Raw genomic sequence first — 21,428 nt, forward strand, 5'->3', positions numbered from 1 at the left:
CATAGGTGCCAGGGATCCCTTTCCAAATCGGACTTGAGTTTAGGAATCAGTCATCAATATGTGAATATTTACTATCAATATTTAAAAGTCCCTATGTAATTGATGCTGTCTGGTTTGAGAAAGCACTAGCTAAATGGAAAAGAACATTCCAGGAAAAATGAAGACCTGTCTTTTCTTATTGCCTGTTTCTTTGGAAAAAGCAAGCAAAGTTCATAGAGGATGAAAATAACCAAGAAAGAAGTAGCAGGACTCTGCAACCTGGTATGCCACTGGAATGTAGCAAACTATTAAAAATAGTTGCAAACCTCAGGATTTTTGTGTACCTATTAAAAAATAATGGTTTAAACAATTGTTTTCTCTTTAATGCTAAAGTTTAAAGCCCCCAACAACTTTGAAGATATGGGAGTGCTTGGCAAAGCATCCCAAATAAATGACCCTCAACTCTGGAATTTGCTCCCACTATTAGGCTGCTCTCTTTAGCAGTCAGCCAAACCCAAAGTTTGGCAGCTTTTACAGAATGGTGCAAAATAGATCTTTTTTAAAATTTGAGAGTCACTAAGGATTTATTTTATATGACTTGCAATTATTGTTACTCACCAAGTAAAATCAATGATCTGCAAGAGAGATGATAAAACAGGAGCAATAGTTCTATACCCATTCTATAGAAAGCAAGCCTCAAAAATATGAAATAATTTTCTTAGGTCATACAACTTAATAGTAGGACCTGGGCTTATCTCAGGATTCATGGGCCAGTTGTCATACAACTTCCTCTGAGAGTAACATGCATGATTTCTTCTTTGTATCAAACTTGGTTATTCATAAAATTGCAAATATTAATATGACATCCTTTGGTAACTGTAGCAAATAGCACTTAAACTATTTTTTAAACTTTTGAATGCAACATCCTTTCCATATTCCCAGACATAAAGTCTGTTTGCACTACTTCCTTGATCCTTACAATTAAAGTTTCAAATTTACTTAGAAGGACACATGTGAACCTGTGTATAACATGCAAATCTGAGAGTTTTAAATTCATTATGAAACTATTAGGAAAATCCCTTCACTTTCTTCATATTTCCTGCCTAATGTATTTCCCATTACATTTTATCATGACTTAGAGAAACTGCAGTAGTAAGCGCAAAAACGACCCACAGGAAAAAAGGAAAAACTAATTAGTAAGCTCTATTAAGTTGTCAGAAAGCAGTTGGGCCCAGAAGGAGAACTATGGTAGTTAACAATTCATTTTCTGAAAAATATATGATTACATTTAATGAGGCAGATAGTTTATTTTTGTCTCAGTTCTTTCCACTTTTGTACATTCCACACATTATTCTATTTCCTTCCACTTCAGGCTGAGAATACCAGTGAGACACAGGGGTCAGAGAACTATTCCCAGAGTTCATCCCTCCTCATATTTTGTGTTCTTTACTCCCTTCTGCAGCAAATTTCTTTTCCTTCTACTGCTCCCAGTTCCCACTGGCCATTTATTAAAATGCATAAATTAAGACAGACATTATTGTTGGTGCAGGGTGTTTTCCTGAATTTTATAATCAAGGATAAAATGATGAGCAAGGAGACAGGGAAGACCCAGTGGGTCTTTCTACTGTCACAGCTTTGTGGCCTTTGCTAGGCCTATGCTGGCTTTCTGTGCCCTCTTTATCTTGACTGCAGGACCCTCAGTGGGCTTCCCTTTCCCTGATGTGGCTGCCACCATCCATTCTGTCCCAGGGATCTTTTTATCCAAGATACACTGTTGAGAGGACAGGTATTCTAAGCTCCCCAGTCACAATTCTCTTACTTTCCTGAAAACAAGTTAAGCTTACTTTTTAGGTTTAAATATGTTGCTGTTAGTCATGAAAGAACATGAATATCAAGAACATGGATACTATAAACATTTCAGAATCTTTCAAATTCATTTCACTTATGGTCCCAGGTTTGTATTTCTGATTTCATCTACCTTTGTCATTTATCTCTGAGGGTGGGAGGTAAAGTCATATCCTTTCTCCATGATGTCTCCTCTTCTCAGCTTTGTGGATTCCATTATAAATATTTAACATTGAGAGAAATTAGGACTACCAGGACAACATGAGAACAAAAGTGTTTCCAGAGAGTAATGTAAAGTGAGCATGGGCTTCTGGAGTTCACCAGGTTCAGTCTGGAAGCATCTACTCACTGAGGTCACGCCGGGTGAGGAGCCCCTCTGAGGTCCCACTTTCCCAGGCTAATAGTATTGCTGTGATGTTTACTATCTATTTCCATCCTGGGGTGTGTTTCCTTGAGAGGAAGGTACTGTGATCTCTTTTTACTTTGGATTGCTGGGGGCAGAAGAATGCTTACAGTTGGTAAATGGTCTTCAGAAGACAGGTGAACTCTTCTCTAGTGGATATAAATAATACTTCAGGGAATGGACAAGAGGGTTTCAAAGCTGAGCTTGGAGGTCAGTGATGCTGCTTATAGAGAAACTGTTCCTTATCCCAGCTAACTTCCAGTACGCATTACTGACAAGAAAATTGGAATAGTATGGGTCAAATAGGAATGTAGACTCCTGTTTGTGTGACTTTGATCCAATTACCAATGCTCTCTGGGCCTCAGTTTACATCTATATCATAAAGAGAGAAGGTCAGATGATATATAATGTTCTTTCAGATTTTTAACATTTTATGATTCTAAGTGATTCTGAGCCATGAACTGCAATGTATTTTAATCTTCTTTTCCCTGACCTCACTGGGGAAAAAAAAAAAACATCTACCATTGTCAACAACACACTTGTGGAGGAAAAATAACTATAAATTATGGCCACAGAATCAAATGAGCTGAAACACAAGATTAAAATATGTTTTATATCCAAGAATAATTTTTCACAACGGTGTCAAACAAAAAGTTCTAGTCAGTGTTTATTCTAGGACTTGATGAAAAATTCCAGACATAAACTTCTGGAACCGAGTCTTGATCTCAGAAGGACCTCCCACCTCTGAATAAATTTAACACATAAAATCTATTAGGACTTTTTTTCCTTAACAGGAATTCATCCTTCAACAATTGTTTGAGCTTTCTTATTGAGCATATTACAGTAAGGGAAAAACTGTGTATCCTGGGACTGTCACTGTAGACATAACAGAGAGCTAAAGATTTCTTTAAGTACCATTATCTTTTTAATAATTTTGGACAGAGGGCTGTGATATAGTAAGAGGTAGAGAAGTGCTTGTCTAACAAGTGTGAGGCCCTGGGTTCAATCCCCATAACAACAAGTAACAGTAATTTGGAGTCAAAATCATTTTGAAAGACATTACATTTCCTTAATTTCTTTAACAGAATATGCTGACTCTAATTCTTTTTTTCCTCAATATGAATACCAGTTACTATATCACAGTCATGTCTACAGGTCCCAGAGAAACTTTCTAAGCCCTAAGCTTTGTTCTTTTAATGATGATTCAGGATTCACCTGAACTGCAGATATCATTTCTGACAGCTATAACTTTCCTTTTAGCTTGGCTATATGTGATAATCTCTCCCAAATATCAAATTTGCTGACTATAGGAAGGAAAAAGTTTCCAAATTCATCTTTGTATACCCCAGGATATCACAGTTGAAGCCACTTAAGGTGCTTAGTTAATAATTGTTTGTTGCATGCCTTAATATTGTAGGTTTAAAAATTGTTAAAAATTAAGCTTGCTAAAACTAGATTCAAAATAATAATAAGTAGATGTTGGATAAAAGCAGGCCTTATGCATGTGAGGTAAGCACTCTACCAACTGAGCCATATCCCTAGCCTGAGGTGCTTGTTTTAATATACATTTTACCTATACTTTCTAATACTCAGTATGTTCTAGACAGAGTGTCAAGATAGAGTTCCTGATTTTGCACAAAAGACAACTAAATGACAATGAGATAAGTAAAACACACAAAATAATTAATTAAACCTTGGCTAATTATACAAAATTTCTTGTTATCAAATAATTTATCAATAATTTTCTAGGCACACATTTGACCTATTCCAAACTGAAAACTGAGAAAAGGAATGGCATTCTTAGATTTTTTTAAGGGAGTACATTGTTAGGGAACTTCATTACACTCACTAGCAATGACTTTGAACAAATTATTCTACCTGTTTTAATTTTAGTTTTCTCATCTGAAAATAGTAATAATAATATCTTTCTCATGAGGTTCTTGGAAGAATTAACATGCATTTTAAAGCCCTCCCATAGGAACTTGTACTTAAACACATATTTACTTTTATTATAATAGTTTATCCATGCTCAGAGTTGGGGCAATGGTATTAATATGGGCATAACCAGGCACTGTTATTGCCAAGACATTTTTCTCTTCTATTTGCTGCCTGGAAGATATTGCCCCATGTCTCAGTATCAGATATTTTGGAATTAAATACATCCCCCAAATCAAAATAGACTATAAGGTCTCTAAATCTCTGACTTTCTCTCAAATTTTTAAATGTATAGTCTTTTAAACAATCTTCCTGACTCCAGTATCACTTCCTCCAGGCAATTCTTGATGTTGAAAACAGTGATACTTTTGAAATGAAGTTTATCATAACATTCTCTTGCTTAAACATAACAGTTGTTTCTCAACATGGTCAAACTCAAACTCCTTATTGTATGACACCTGTCCTCCCAGTCTTCCCACATGACTTCCCCAAGTTTCCTCTCACCATTGTAGGTAAGCTTATTGGTTCTTGCTCTATAAAATTCCTCCTAAAAATGACCACCCTCTCAACATTGCTCTTTTATACACTTTTTACAAATTACTTGTGACTGATTTGATTAATGTTTCTCTTTTTCAAGTGCAGCCTAGTGAATGGTTCAAAGCAGAAGCTAAAAAAAGTGAATGGAATTAAACGTATCACTCTTAATGACTGATGTAATATAAATATGGACATCCTATAAGACAAAAAATATCTTCTTCTCAAACCCTTATAAACTCTTCTTCAACTTGTAGTCTAATACATTCTGATACTAAGAACAAACAGTTATATCTGTGAGGAAATCCATATGATTTAAAGCCACCGTTACCCTTCTCCAACTAAGGGCTTCTATTATGGAGGATCTGTGCACATACCATTTTATCTGTATACTTGTTTTTTTTGCAATAGAAACTTTTAATTCCAAAATATATGAATTGCAGTAATTATGAGTCACTTCTATTACGGATAATTTAAAGTTGAGAGAAATGGTCTGAGGACAAAAAAAAAAAGGAAACTAAATTTAGTGACTGAAAGTAAGACAAAAAAGCAAAATTAGCTTTATAAAGCTATTCAACCACATATGACAGGAAAAAGATCCAAGTTGCTTATAAAGGGATAATGAAAGTAAAACCCAGTCATAAAATTAGCAAGGTACTTAACATATAAATGGGGAACTAGGGATAGCAAAATATAATTTGATGTTGTATTGACAATAAAGCAAAAAAGATCTGCATTTTCTAATTTATTGAGTCTGGGTGAGGGTAGCAAATCTTTATGCACACTAAAACCAGATAGAAATTTACAGTACAACTTTAGAAAAAGTTGTTATTGAACACTTTATTGAATATTCCTCAATATTAATGAACAGAAGTTGGGATTATACTGACTGATGGTTCATTTTGATTTTTTGCAAAGTCAAATTACTAGAATTTTTAATGCCATTTGCTTTTATCATTATGTTGATATTTCCCCCATCACTCATTAAGAATTATACTCTTGGTAATGATATAAAGTGTGACCTTCTGAAAATAGGAATTAGCCAGATATGGTGGCTCATGACGGTAATCCTAGCAACTCAGGAGGCTGAGGCAGGAGGATCACAAAATTGAGACTAGCCTGTGCAACTCAGAAAGATTCTTTTTCAAAAAAAAAAAAAAAAAAAGGGCTGTGATTGTAGCTTAGTGGTAGAGCACCCTTGGGTTGAATCTCTGATTAACACCCCCAACACATACACAAATTTAAGTTTTAAATCAATACTTCATATACATAACAATATGCTTAGATTTAGGGGTTGGATCCTTGAGTATGCATAGCTATCTGTTTTGAAAGACCTTAAAACTGAAATTTGTTTTTTTCTATGGCTGGTGACCTCAGCCAGAGATTTCCTACCGCTGGATACTAAAGTATTGTCTCTATATTTATTATGTATATTTATTATGTACAGCAATTACCTGGAGATGTTGGTACAAGTATATTCTAAGTTGGACGTCTAGACTAGAATTCTGGATTCTAGTTTAATTCTCATAGATGTTGTTTGTCCATGGACTTCATTTTTAAATACTAAGTTTTGAATCAGTGGTGTGTGTGTGTTTTAGTTATAGATGGACATGATGCCTCTGTTTATTTCTTTCATGTGGTGCTGAGGATTGAACTCAGTGCTTGACATATGCTAGACAAGTTCTCTACTACTGAGCCACAATCTCAGCCTTTCAGTGGTTCACACTTTTGATGCCCATAGGAATCATTTGAATAACTGTAAAGCAAACTAGAATATAAACCTCAGCATTCTAGGGGGTGAAAAGTTACTTAATTAGACTAGGGTGAAGTCTGGGCATGGAGGTGGTTTATTTGTTGTTTTGTTATTTGGTACCAAGGACGATTAACCACTGAGCCACTTCTCCAATCCTTTTATTTTCATTTTCTTGGTATCCGGGATTAAACCTAGGATTGCTTAACCACTGAGCAACATCCCCAGCCTTTTTTAAAAAAATATTTTAGTTAAAGACAGGGTCTCTCTAAATTAATTAGGACCTCACTAAGTTACTGAGGCTGGCTTTGAACTTGCAAACCTTCTACCTCAGCTTCCAGAGCCTCTGGGATTACAGGTGTACACCACCATGCCCAGCTGGGCAAGGAGAATTTTAAGAGCTCTCAAATTGTAGCTAACATTTGAGAACATATGGCCTAAAATGTATTGCCTAGATTTATTAGATTTCATCTCAGTACTGCATAGATTTTCATAGTAAGCTGCTTCCAAATTTTAAAATTTACTGATTATGATTCATTATCAATCAGATTCCATTTTAATGATCTTAGTGGTTTCCTTTCTATATTCCTTATTTAACAAAACATCTTTATACATTAAAACTAAATATTTATAGAATTATAATGAAATATTGGCAATGAATTCTTTTTAGATTAGGAGGTAGATATATATAAATACAAACATCTGATTTTAAAATATATGGAAATGTCAGTTCCCAACAAACATTACATGAAAAGGTTCACACCAGTTAGGAAGTTTTATCAAAAATAATCTCCAAAACTGTTATGTGATGAGAAAGGACCACAGACACAGAAAAGACAAGCAAAAGTTTACTTAGTATCACTTCTTGAGGTAAGAATCATTGATTCAAGAGTTACAAATCACTGTAAGACCTTTCCTAATTATTTTTCTAAGTTGAGGTTTATAAAGATCAAGATGTAATTCTATTTCTAAAGCTCCCTCTATAACTCTTAGAAATGCATATTAATAATACTTAATAAATGCTAGGTGCAGTGGCACACCTGTATTCCCATCTACTTGGGAAGCTCAGGTAGGAAAATCACAAGTTAAAAGTCCACTCTGGACAAAATTAGTGAGACTTTGTCTCAAAATAAAAATTAGGATGTAGCTTAGTAGAATAGAGTATACCTGGGATTGATTCCTAGCACTGAAAACAAAATAGCAACAACAGCAGCAGCAAACCACTTAATAAAAAGGATATCTTAACTTCTGAAGTACTTGCAGAAATCCCCTAATCCCCTAATTACAGTAAGGAATACTGGAGTATAACCACCACGCACTAATGATATGACTTAATCAAACTTTCTGAATATGCTTTTTAAGACCCAAAATAGTCCAGTAAGATTATGAAAACAGACTAATTCCACAAATTAAAGACAGAATTAAGTGTAACTTTGATAAGCCAAAAAAAGTAAATAAACAAATAAAAAGTAGTGTGGCAGTGTTTCAATGTGAACACCTGAAATCTAAATTGGAGACTACTTTCAGGTTTGTCACTATTTAGCAACCAAGGCACTTATCTTAATCTTATTTAAAAAAATAGAGTCTCCAAAGAGATTAACTATTAACTCCATGATCTGAAAATGACTGATTAAGTATTCCTCTAAAGCAAGTATGATTTAGTCTAACAATGAAAAAGCACAAGAGTTTTTTCTAACATGATTAATTTAACAAATCTCTGAAGAAAGATAGCATGTTAAACTTGTCTTCAAAGTTTACTAATTGGTTATCAATTAAAAGAGGAAATGCATGTAAGTCTAAAAAAATGGAGTATGTACGGGAGGTGGGTAAAAAAAGGAATCATTAAATGCAATGCAAAAATACCAGGCAAAATTAAAATGAATAATAAAAACTCAGGATAATGAGAGAATATAGCTTTTTTTCATAAGGAAAACTAACTCAAAGTATGCAATATGATATTTTATGATCTATGCCCAAAATAAGTATTCCTATTAGATATAAAAAATTTTTTCCAAGTACAAGTAAAATTATCCTAATTAATAAATATAAAACATGGAATTTTTTTATTTAAGTTTATTGTTTAGTTTGAATACATGTTCTGAGAACTATAAAATACCTAGTGTGATCAAATACATGAGAAATTCCAGTATGAATCCAAAAGTGCCCATCTTGCAGCTTTCTCTCAAAGGATGCTGAAAAAAATATATATATTAATGAACTGAGACAAAAGGTTGTCTCAACTATAAATTTCAATCATTAATCTTCTTCAGAACTGGAATCATCCTCTTGGTCAGAAAGTTCAGGAACAGGAAAGCGAAGAATGGCAGCTACTCCAGTCAATTGGCTGAGCTGTTCCCCAGATACATGAAGACTAGAAAATATCCTAACAGTGCCTGCATTTTCTTTTACACTGTCCACCAGCCTTACATACCGGCTACGTGTAGCTACATCCTGGTGTCTGAAGAGCTCATCGCTGATGAGCAATGTGTCAACAGCCATGGCTTCGTTGGCCTTCTCCACCTGCTTGAGTCCATAGAAGGCTCGGTCAGGTTCATGTTGTAACATTTTATAGAAGTCATCCAAGGCTTTTACTTCCCCAGCAGCTTTAGTGTCTGAAAGGCGGCTAGCTACAGTAGGGTCACAAAGGGCCTCTTTCAGGGAGTACTTGTGTCCAGAGGAGGCATGTACCTAGAATCACAATTATAAAAGACAAAAGAATCTCTGAAAGCATCCACTAAGCAGTCCATGTTTACCTAAAGTCTAAAGAATTAACAAGGATACATATGTGTATGTGTGTGTGTGTGTGTGTACTTCAGCAAAGTTTATTATTTAAATATGCTAGATATTGAGCAGTTCTCTTTTCATTACTTCATTTACAATCCCAGCTAAGTTGAGTTTCTCCTCTTTCACTTTTCCCAGTTCTAAAACTTTAGGAGCAGTTTATACCAATCCCTCTGCCCATTCTTAACTATCTCTGAGTAAAAACACTTTACCTGAAGGAATTTGGACCGGTTTTCTAGGAGAACTTTGTTGTCAGTCTTCACTGCTTGCTGAAACATGTAGTCGCAGAACTGTTCCCGCACAAATCCTGGGCTGGCCACCAGGACACACTTTACAACATCGAAGTTTATGTGGCGCTGGATGGCCTGAACCACCTGTTCATAGAACCGCTCCAAGGCCCGGTCATGCTGGGAGCAGTTGCCTTTCCTTTTCCTAGGGATGTTTACCTCCACCTTGGCCCGAGTGAGGGTCATGCTGGGAGTGACTAAGCAGATATGGGCGAGACCTTCCTGCATGACCACCGCTGCCACATCAGCACTCCAGGCCGGGTCACAGGCCTGTTCAATGCGCTCCAGAACCACACTATCCCACTGTTTCTTGGCCAGGGTGAACTGGCGGTTGGGCTCCAGCTCGATGGTGTGGTAAGCCCCCATCTTGACATACTCATTCTCTTGGATATTGGTCCCTTTGACCCGCAGCTGGCAAGCTTGAGAGTCAAAGTCAATGGCCTCCACGCAGAGAGTGAGAGTTGTACGGACCCGGTTGCTTCCTACGCTGCCTGTGGAGGACTCGGTCTGTACCTTACGGATGGTGGAGGCGCGAAGGCTGTCGCCCACCTGCACTAGATTGTAAGTGTGCCACATGTCCTCAGGCTCCTCGGGGACCAGGGTCACCTGACCCGCATTGTCCTTCTCAATGTCCTTCCTCACCAGCTTCATGACCTTAGTTGAGGCTCAGTAACAGAACAAGAACTGGGGGGGGGGGGTCCCCAAAGGGAAAGGGGCAAGGGATAGGGGGGAAGAGAGTCTAGGCCGGAAAGGGGGCGGGGTCCAGTTCTATGGTCACTTGCCCGGAGGGAAGGAAATACTGTAGCTCTGACTCATGCAGCCGAGGGGGCACTTACTCTAGCCCTTCCGGTTTTAGTCTCCCCGCGCGGCCCGACGAACGCGCCCAGGAGACACAGCAGTGAACACGAACCTCTCGAGGCTGCAGCCGTCAGCTCCCAGCAAGTGGCTGACGCAACGAGGGCGCATGCGCAGCCCGCGTCCCGCCTCCCACCGCCCGGCGCACGTTTTACGTCCTCAACGGAGAGGCGGGGCCGCGGTTGGCCTGCGCAGGCGTACTGAGCGGTTGGTGCTCCTTGGCATTAACTTTCTTCAGAAGGGGCACGGAATCTTGGGTGGCGGTACTTTTGTTTTAACGCTGAACTTGGACATGCTAAGTTTTCCCTTTCATTCCTGTTGTGAAGAATTGAATACGTGAGTGCAAATATATATTTTTAGCTGGGCGCGTTTGTGACGCTCAGCGGTCCTCACTTGGCGTACATCCAGTTTCAAAACTTAGATCTGACAGTAAAAAGAGGTCTCAAAAGTTGCGGACTTGGCCCCCAAAGTTCCAAATTATGCTTGTTTTCGCTCAATCCTTGTCCGCATTCAGACGTGACACGCCTATTAGAGCCGGTATTTCCAGAAGCGATTTCTAAACGCTTGCGTCTGGGTTTTGAGCAACGTGCCCAGCTGTTTTCTGCGCTTAGTTACCCGAGTCTGCATGATCTAATTAACCCAGATGTTAAAGCACTGATCCCAGAGAGAGCGAGAAGGAACTATGTGTGGAATTTACCCCTGGGTGGACTTCTCAGTGGCTTGACCTGACGTCCTGGGAATCCCAGAATCCAAAGTTGGCAGTCAGCAGTCTGAAATGATTAGGGTGGGGGTTGGTAGCAGTAGTTCAGCACGCCAGCTTCACTACCAAAGCTAGGCTAAAGGCAGAGGATATGGGGTTTGGAGATAAACTGATCTACTGCTTATGACTGACACAGAATGAATAGCTACAGAATCGATGTTAAGAAAATCATTAAGACTGCCACTTTTATTAAAGTTGGAGAATGGGAGCGGGATTAACTCTGAAGAAGACCAACAAGTAGGAAAAAATTCACCACAGTTTTCTTGAGAATTAAGATGGAGAGCAGAAAAGTGCACCACACATTTTCTCAGGATCTTTCCTTTTGTGTTATGTATTTTAAGGTGGAGCTCACTGTTGGTGAGACAGAGATAAAAAGGAAGAATCTGGTTTTGGTACAAACCTTGATAATTTTAACTCAAGTGTCATTTATCTTCCTCAGAGACATTCAGGGGAGAAAAGGGTCCCTTACCAAGACTCTCATACAAGGTAGAACCATTATTTGTTTGGTGGTTTCTTCCCAACTGTATTTTCCCTTCACCCTATCTTTCTTCCTATCATTCTAAAGTTCCTAACGCACGTTGCCTTCTTCTTCCAGTTCCAAGAGAACCCAGTAATTTTTCACTAAATAAGGAACTGGTCACACCAAAGCATGAAGGTGGATTGCCTTTCCAAAGGACATTTTACCATTTAAAAGGATCTCATTAACTTAGAATTCTTAACTCCTTAAAGTGAAAGTATACGTGTGTGCTTATGGGAATATGTTTATGTGGGGAGGATAAATTTGAGCTGTGGGCTTTGAAATGCTCCTTGATCACCAATGGGCGTACACTTCATCTAGCACCTTAATTTGCCAAGGATTAAAAACCACAGAATCACAATGGTAGGTACAGAATAGGTTTTTATTGAAGAGCTGTCACTGAATATTCACCAAGTGCTTTCCTATGCTCTTTCTAAGCCTTGCCTGTAAGGTAAATATTTGTCCTTTAAAATTTATAGAAGAAAATAAATTATGGGGACGTTGAGACATGTGTTAAAGATCACATAACTAGTATTCAAATTCTGGCCTGTTGGACTCTCTATATAAAGGCCCATAGTGTGGGAGTCTACCTAGAAAGTTTAAAAGGCTCTAGATCTTCCTCTGATTTTATTACTTCTTAAAATCATATTTTTCTTTTCCACATGGTTTTCCTTTGCCTAGTTTACATCATCATGATAATCTTTAACAAATATATTGTATTTTATAGGATATTATATTTTATATTCTATAAAAGTGTACAACTTTCTGCATTTAAAACCTATATAAAACACATGAAATCTTAATTTCATGGCTTTTTTTTAAAGATATAAGATTTTGTACTATCTTTTTAAATATCAAACACAGTGATTGCATACACAGCATTTTTCATGGAATTGCTATTTGATCTGGGATATCTGCAACAGCTTAGAACTTTTTCTTTTTTTTAAGTAACTTGAGCTTATTGTTGAATGAACAGATGTTCTCTCTAAAGTTTTGTGTATGGCTTAATATAACTAGACTGGTCATTGTTACACTTTTATTTTGAGATATTTTGGATTCTAGTTCCTAATTAAATCCCAAATTCTTGAAGTTTCAAGCATCAATACTCTGGCCTCAAAAAGCTTTATTTCCCATTTATACCCTTAGGGGGCTCTTAAGAGCACACCTTGACAGTAACTTTGTTCCCTATACATCCTAGGAACTTTGTACTTTGCTATCTCAGTCATCTGTTCTGCATAAATAGGACTTCTTTTCTTTCCTGTTTCCATAAATCCTATGTATCTATAAGGTCAGTTAAAATCAACTTGAAACTGTGCATCATAGCAATTTGAATGCATATCTTGTCTTTCTTCTTGGGTTCTGGATGGTTTCATCATTGTATTACTCCACTATTCCCTGAAAAGTTCTCTGCATGTAGTAGGTACTCATACCTGCATAATAAGCTAGGTGGATAGAATGTAAAGTGTAGCAACTATATTAACATTATTTTCAAACACCTTTTAAGGCACTCATATTGTTATCTACTTTAGTTCACTTAATAATGGTAATTTTAAGACTCCTATGGTTAAAAATTCATTTATTTTCATTTTTTTTTTACAAAATAAGCAAAATTATGATAAAAAGACAAGCTCTGTTGCTTAAAATTATAGTTTTATTGCCTTTTTGAGAATAAAACCTTTATATCAGTAACTTTAATTATATCTGTTTTTCCTATAATGACTTGTTTATATTAATCATTCCAGAAGACAAAAAAAGTCAGAGTGGGTATCTCCAAAAGTTTGTTTTGTTTTTGTTTTTGAGACACTGGAGGAGAAGTGGGGTAGAAGTCAAGATAATTGTGGTTCTTACCCTTCAGTTGTTTTTATTGTAACTTTTGGCAGTACTCAGCCTCTAAAACTCAATTTCCTTTACTTGGGAATTGAGGGAATTGGATTCAATAATTAAAATCATTGTAACTGTAAAATTATGCTGCAACATGTAAAAAAATTAAATACTACCTATAATCTCACCTAACATGTTTTTTTCAATTTTCATGCTATCTTAACTTTGAATCTTTATAAGGTCCATTTTAGTGATAAAAGACTGATTCAAGTTAAACTATGTATACCAACAATCTGCAGACCTGAGTTAAATTTCATAACCTCCATAAACCCAAACTTTTCTTTGTATTGTAAATGAGGTAATTTGTTCTGCTTCTCCCATTTGACGATTAGTATGTGGTTTTAATGATATTTCAATACTTTGTAAATTGAAGAGCTCTATAAACAGGTAAGGTACTATGATAAATCTCTTAAGAATACCTAGATTAAAGTTAGAAATCTGACAAGCCAGGGGTGAGGATTCACTTTAACATGATCATAATTATTCAGCCTTGGAAGCATAAGTGATTTGGTAATTTCCTAATGGATAATCTTTTGTGTGCATTTCTTTATTTTAGCACCTCCTTTCTAAACCTTAGGTTCACCCTTCTGTGTGAAATTGTTCATGCACCTAATTAGTGAATTGGAATAAAGTCCTTCCTGTTATAATAATATGTCAGAAATGTTTTTTTATGAGAATGGCAGGAATTATGGGCTCCTGGAGAACTGAAATCTTGTTTGAACACCTTGTGCTCAGCACAATGTCATAGTAGGTACTGTATAAATTTTTTTTTGTCTCCATCTTGTTTGCTTTTGTTCTTTTTTGTTTGTTTGTTTGTTTGTTTTTGTTTGTTTGTTTTTGGCCAGGCTTACTTTCCTGCAACACAAACCTGAACTCTTCATTCTTCTTCATAAAGCACCTTGGGAGCCCCTCCCATATTGCTTCTTCCAGACTGAGTCTCTTAAGGGCAGAAACTTCCTTTTATTTGTCTTTGTGTTCCTAGAACCTAACACAATGATAATCGTATACATTATATGAAAGAATGAGTGGTTACTAGTTTTCCTTCAATTCAGAACTTTTAAATTGTCTATCACTTGATCTTAAAATTAAGAAAGTATATTCTGTTTTATAATGTTACTAAGAATTTTAAAAGAAGATTAAGCATAAGGTAAGTTTCTATAAACTTAGTTTTTGAGATATCTATGCTTGCATAAGAAAATGGTGATTTATATGCATCTTAATAAGGAAAAAGTCTTGATATATTTTAAAATAATTTGTAATGGTAATTAGTTTTGATATACATGATTTGGAAAGTTATCTTTACAGAATTTATAAGTAGTCAAAACTCAGATTATGAATATCTAATGTTAAATGGAATTGTTTCTTTGGAGAAAATGTACAAACCTCAGATGTTACAAAGTCTCCCATGTGACTTTGAGGAATCAAGCAAAACTAGAAAGGTGTACGTGAGGATTATTCAACTAATTTAGGCAAAAGGGAAGAGGGAAAAGGGAAAGTTTCCCTTTTTTTTTTTTTTTTTAAGGAACTTGTACTTATTTACTATTCCCTTTTTTTTTTAAAGGAACTTGTATTCATTTACTATCTAAATTTTCTATGATTGAAAATGCTTACTTGCAATTGTGACAAAACAATACAAAACTATCAAATAAAATACTATGAAAAAGTGTGTGTGTCTATTTATATGTATTCCTATGCATTATACTATCATTTTGCAAAAACTATTAAAATAAAACATAATACAAACACTTTTAAAGACTGATTAATATCCACATATTGTCAGACTTTAGTATACGGCAAATTAAAAGCCTAGTTAATGAAATTTTGAAAGTACATTTAACCTGTAGTAACAGTACATGATTTATAATAAAATATGTAAGCTACTATAACCATTTGATATTCTAATGTGATTTTAAAATTTGCATTCATTTAAGCAACTCATACATTTCATATGCAAAAGCATGTCTTCACTCTTGTTGATATTTTAATTACAATGATTTTTTGTTATTTCAGATTTTTCTCTTGTTTATTTACAGAGATCTGCTGTTCGGGTAAAACAGTATTATAGTTTTGGGACTTACAGTGAATTCTTAACACCAATCATTGTGTGCATTTGAATTTCCCTTTAAAATTTGGTTAACTTTTTAATTACCCTTTTAAGTCAGAAAAGATTAGATTAAAATTAGGCCCTTACACAATGCAAACCCTAGTGAAGCACCATGACAAAAGATAAAGAGTTTTCTAAAGCTAGAGTCATTGATTCTGTACAGCTGGAACATTCTTTACTTCTTATTGTCATCTTTCTCCTAAAGCTCCCTTCTAAAGGTAGATATTCAGAGGAAGCTTTGTTTATGGGAACTTGTGAAGCTGCTGGTAGCAGAGGAGAAATTATTCCCTGAGTCAGATACAAACTTGACCCTTGAAGAGAACTAAGAGGACAGGAACAGTGTTCACAGAAAGGGTGTCATATATTAGCCTCTTTGAAATCTTAAGGTGTAGTTTTCAAGTGTAAGGAGAAATTTCCATGTAGATATACTTTATATTATGGATTGTAATTTTCAGATGTGTATTTTCCCCACATTTCAATATCTCTGAAACTAGGATACATCTAGCAATCTATTAATTATATATTGGATTGATAGTGCTTGTCTTAGTGGTGCATAAAATATTGGTGCATTTTTCAATTGATGGTATTTCCAATTCAAGTAAATATAAACATGGGTGAGGATATAATTAAAGGGGGCAATCTAATTCCTTAAGTACTTCATAAGTTTGTCTGTTATTTCATAATTCATTCAATAAAAGGTACTTGTGATTCTTAGATTCTAAGGGTAATAAGCAAAGACCCTGCTCTCAACAGAGCATAAAGCAGGCTTGGAAAACTGACAATTAGATATTTAAATATTGTGGTATATTATAAAAGCAAAGGAAGTATGGGCACACCTGTCCCTGGGGAAAGGGTTTCATTATACTCCAGGAAGTTTCTTAGGAATGACATTTATGTTGAGAATTAAGGATCAGCAACAGTTGGAATAACTACTTATGCAATGGCTTGGAGGAAATTTCAGGGAGATAGATAACAAAGGAGCTGATAGAAGTTTAAAAATCTTGAGAAAAGGAATATATTCATCTAATTTTCAACTCTTGATACTTTACTGTACTTGCTTGGAGAGTAATACAATTAGCTTAATGCAAATTCAAGTACACCATTTTGTGTTTTAAACAACAAAATAACAGTACAGGTAATAATGGTATTTGGTCTCTCATAATTTTCTGCTTTTAACATGAGCTATTTTATTCTAATGCAGTTATTTTAAGGGACATAAAAATTTATCAAGATGTGGAGGAACAAAGGCAGAGGATCATCTGTCTAAAGAAGTAGGATCAAGTTGGGCAAGATGGCATATGCCTGTAATTCCAGCAGTTTGGGAGGGTGAGGCAGGATGAATTCAAGTTTGCAGCAACGTAGCAAGACTCTCTCAAAAAAATTAAAAAATAAAGGACTGGATATGTAGCTCAGTGTTTGTTACAGGGTTCCTGGGTTCAGGTCCCAGTAACCCCCCAACTCCCGGCCAAAAGTCAACTTTGATCTGGAACTGTGTCCCCACAGATCATGCATTAGAATCTTGAATCATGAAACACAGAAGAAACACAGGTAAACTAGTGTAACAGATAGATTTATTACTCTCATTGCTTATTTACTAAACAACAAACAAAAATCCTGCGAATTCATTGCTGCCTTTACAGACATAATGACCAAGGAAGTTTTCAGCATCTTTGGTGACTCCTAATTCCTAACATCACATTGTCTGACCCTGGAGATAATTTCTTTGGTTTGGGTAAGAGATTTCCTCTCCATATTCAGCCCACTGGAATTCATTTCAAACATGGAATCCTGCCTGTGCAAAAGGTCTCAGAAAAAGACCCTAAATGTTTATAGAGTGCAGAGATACATAACTCACTTAGGGTGATTCTGTTTATGTTAATAAACATTCTTATTTGTGTTATACTTAGTGTAGGGTGGATCATCATCTAATTTCACTGTACACCAAAAAATCATGAAAATAACACTTGGATTATTATTAACTAGAACCTTATTAAAGTTTTTTTAGATGATTATATTTGGATTTCACAGAGGATAATCAAGAGGGGAATAGACTTACATTAGGCAGGCTGTATAGCATATTTCCAAGAATGAATTTGCAGTCAGGGATCTGAATTGAGTTAAATTTGTCATTTACTTTTGCTCAACTTTGGACCAATAAAATTAATCTCAGTACTTTGATACCCTCATCTCTCCAATAAGGATAATAGTCCCAAATCTTTGCACTTTTTTTTTTAGATTAAAATGAAATAATACAAGTGAAGTTGTAGGCACTGGGCCTTGCACATATACAGCTTAGCATTAAACTGTACTAGGTACTCTCTGTTATATTTCTGTCTTGATCTTGTCCTCTGAAAAGCTGAATCCAACCACTTGGATATGGCCAGTTGAAGGACTGGGCAAGATGTTACAGGGTAGTGGGGAAGGGAAGTATTTATTTCCCCTATCTACTTTCTTGCTGGGCTTCAATTTTGGCATTAGCTGCACTCTTCTACCTGTAGCCATTGTTTTGGTCCAGTGACCCTCCTATAGCTAAGAGTTCAGAGTCAAGCTCCTTGGGTCTAGGAATAGTCATGGTTTTTCTTCCCACTGTTCCTTTACGTGCTTTCTCCACACTGTTGTTCCATCATCATTTTTTGGTTGTTGTTCCTTTACAGTCTCTCTAAACTGTCTCTATGAAAATTTCTTCAGTTAAATTCTCTGTATGTGCTATTAGTTGATGCTGAGACTTTGACTGTATAAAATAACAATAAAGACTATATTGGGCATAAGTGAGAATTTTGAACTTGACAAATAATTAAATATTGAAAGAAGCTAATTCAAGAAATTCTAAATGCACTGGGAAGTTTATTGGGATGGTGGCAATTTGTACTTGTGATGTGAGCTCAGCTTTGAACTCTGGAGTTTGTTTAGATGGCAGGGACTAGTGGGAAGGAAGGGTGGAGTTCTTTATTACATGCTTAAAACTAGGAGAGCATATCTATAGTGGCAAATAAACAGGAGGATTATGGAGAAAGTAAGGAATTGTGACTAGATATGATGGGCACTTAAGAGTCATGGTAGGTGGAATAATACTGGTCTTCTAGAAATGACTGTGCCCTAATTCTAGAAACTTGTGAATGGCAAAAGGGCTTTGGAAGATGTGATTAAATTAAGGATTTTGAGATGGGGGATTATTCTGGTATGCTCAGTGTGCATACAGGGATCTCTAGGGAGGCAATAGTGTCATCATCAGAGAAAGAAAAGTGACAATAAAACAGAGGGAAAGGTTTGGAGATGTTACCTTATTGGCTTTGAAGAACAACAAAGGGACCAAGAGTCAAGGGAAGCAGGTGGACTCTAGAATCTGAAAGAAGCAAGGAAACTGATTCTCCTCTAGCTTCTCCTAGAACCTCTAGAAGCAGTACCCTGGTAACTTATTGATTTTAACCCAGCAAGACTTAAGACCTATAGAATTATAGTAAGTGTTTTAGATTGGAAAATCTGACACCTTGTTACAATACCAAGAGGAAACTGATATGTGGGCAGTAGGAGATAGGATGCTGGATTTCGGCAGTTGAGAATTTTGGATTTTTATCTATGGTAACCAGGAACCACCATAGATTTCTGACTAAAAACTCAGATATAAAGAAAACAATATGTTAGGAGGGTGGATTAGAGTTTGGTTTCAAAAAGCAAACAAGAAAGATAAGCTTTACAGTAGTGTACATGGGTGGTTGTGGCAGTACAACTACAGATTAAGTGTATACTCTGAATTGATGGGAAGTTTCCAAGTATGAACAATTGATAAGGAAGAGCTGTTATTAGAATATGATGACTAGTGGAGAGGCCAGCAAAAGAAAGGAAAATTTCAAACCTCTGATCCTTAATGTTGTGAAATGGTCGTAAACACAGTATATATGAAGTGTCTGCTGAATCAATTGCTATTGAAATTCTAATTTAAATATTTATACACAGAAGAGCTAATTATTATAATTCAGAAATATCTTGCATTATTTCTGTTAAGTCCCTTCCAAGGATTCATCAAGACATACCACCATATATATGACACTGTAAATCATTAACCTTTCCCCCTTTTTAAAAGTTTCATTCTTTCTTTTTAGAGGAGATGCAAACTTGATTGGATCCTTTCTGTACTAGTAATTACTTATTTGGTAAAGTGAAAAACAACTTGAATAGTAAGCTTCAGGTTTTCAACAACAACAACAACAACAAAATGGAAACAATCTTCAAAAATGGGGATGAAGAAGAATCGTATGTCAAATATGTGTAGAGGGTAGTGGCGATAGCTGGTAAATCAACTCCCTTCCCAGCTGTAATGCTGTTCAGAAGCTACCACTGTTTGGATTAGGAGCATTTCCTGATTAGTGGAGAATATTTGGATGAAAAGCCAGTAACTCAGTATTAACTCTCTATACCACCTCACTATAGAAAAAGTTCTGCTTGCTAATAATACATTTCTAAATGATCTTCACAAAACATTTGCAATGCCTGGCCATCTGAGACAGGGCTTAACTGTCTAACTTGTCCCTCTTTTTAATGTTAAGTGCTAAATTACCAGTGCTAACCAGTATGCCAGCTACAAAAACACAGAACCAGTGAATGCCAGTGATATGCTAAAGCCAACCATTCATTAAGCCATTATTTGGTGATTTTTCTTCCTTAAAGCTTATACCAATACACTTCCACCTATCTGCTTTCCTCCTGACACCATTTCAACTTTCCCTCCTCAACCAGAAACTGGTTTAAAAGTCTTGACCATGGTTTAATCATTTGAAATTCCTTAGAAAATGCTGTGATCAACCTAAATTGGATATAACTTTGCATTCTAGTGTTATTTTAAATCCCCTCCTTAAAATTCATATTATGTAATAATACTATATTTTGCATCTTAAAAATAGCTTGTGCTGTGATATTTACAAAATAAATGTTCATTACTCCTCAGTTTCAAAATGTTCCTCCTCTCTGGTGCTGACATGAAAACTTCATTTAGGGACAGGAAACAGTTTTGCCTTGAATACTCTCTTGTTTTTTTGTTTTGTAGCAGAAAAATCCTAAATACTACACAGCAAGAAAATGCAACACTGTTCATTGCTGAACAACCTGAAGATAGGAATTTTGCATAAAAATCAGGCACCTTCTAGTCATCCCCCCAAAACCATTCAACAAAATCCTAAAATACAATGAAGATTGTAAAACAACTTTAATTTGAAAAGGCAATTCTACTTAAAGTTTAAAGCACTGCCTTACCATTAGTCAGGGAGCTGAAAGGGCCTGAAGTTACACCCGTACTAATTTTTATCTGAACCAAAATGCAGAAACTCCTATACGCTAACCTGGCCAGGTTACCTGGAGTGCCTGAAAGTAGACAGGCGCTCCCTCCTGCTCTCTGGCCCACAGCCCTGTGGACCTCCCTCCTGGCTCCAAGCCCCAGGACCCGCGCGCAGGAGATGCTCAAAGGAAAGCAGAGTTGCTCACCGGTGAGGAACCAGCAGCAGGCGACAGCGACCCCTCGGCTGTCATGGCGCAGGAGGGCCATGGCTGGAGTGGCTACAGTGCTCGCAGTGCTCCGGGATGAGCTGGTTCAGAGGGCAAGACCTGGCAGGACTGGACTCGGGCACCGCGCTCTTCTGGCCACTTCGACGGTCTTCTCTGGTCTCACTCGGTGGCCCCAGGCGGCCGCAGCGTCCAAGCGCGGCAGAGGAATGATTTCCTGTGTTTTCGTCGAATGCCTGTAGGTCAGCTCCACGTTTTTCCCATCCAGACGGATTGCCACATCGCCCGCCCCTTCGTGCTCTTG

General features: G+C 36.5%; 2 protein-coding genes across 2 annotated transcripts in view; both read right to left on the bottom strand.

The window, feature by feature from the left end:
- Itga1 (integrin subunit alpha 1) overlaps positions 1–21,247 on the bottom strand; it is a 151,686-nt gene extending 130,439 nt beyond the window's left edge. The window contains exon 1 of the mRNA XM_005319647.4: positions 21,107–21,247. Within this exon, the coding sequence (XP_005319704.1) occupies positions 21,107–21,167 (61 nt within the window). The 5' untranslated portion in view covers positions 21,168–21,247. The remainder of the gene's footprint in view (positions 1–21,106) is intronic.
- Positions 7,282–21,247, bottom strand: Pelo (pelota mRNA surveillance and ribosome rescue factor). Its single transcript, XM_013356085.4, has 3 exons — positions 21,107–21,247; positions 9,440–10,684; positions 7,282–9,134 (listed from the first exon to the last, which is right to left on the bottom strand). Exons 2-3 carry the CDS (start codon positions 10,163–10,165, stop codon positions 8,703–8,705), a joined length of 1,158 nt encoding a protein of 385 aa, XP_013211539.1. The 5' UTR covers positions 10,166–10,684; positions 21,107–21,247; the 3' UTR covers positions 7,282–8,702.
- Positions 21,248–21,428: the final 181 nt, after the last annotated feature.

This window comes from Ictidomys tridecemlineatus, chromosome 1 (assembly GCF_052094955.1).
Source record: "Ictidomys tridecemlineatus isolate mIctTri1 chromosome 1, mIctTri1.hap1, whole genome shotgun sequence".
Taxonomy (NCBI): domain Eukaryota; kingdom Metazoa; phylum Chordata; class Mammalia; order Rodentia; family Sciuridae; genus Ictidomys; species Ictidomys tridecemlineatus.

What these genes read in the sequence shown, in the direction of transcription:
- Pelo (XM_013356085.4), bottom strand. Translation starts at nt 10,165, where the DNA reads ATGAAGCTGGTGAGGAAGGACATTGAGAAGGACAATGCGGGTCAGGTG. An exon ending in ACCGGTCCAAATTCCTTCAG is followed by an intron (nt 9,135 to 9,439) that starts GTAAAGTGTTTT and finishes TTGTGATTCTAG; the next exon opens with GTACATGCCTCCTCTGGACA.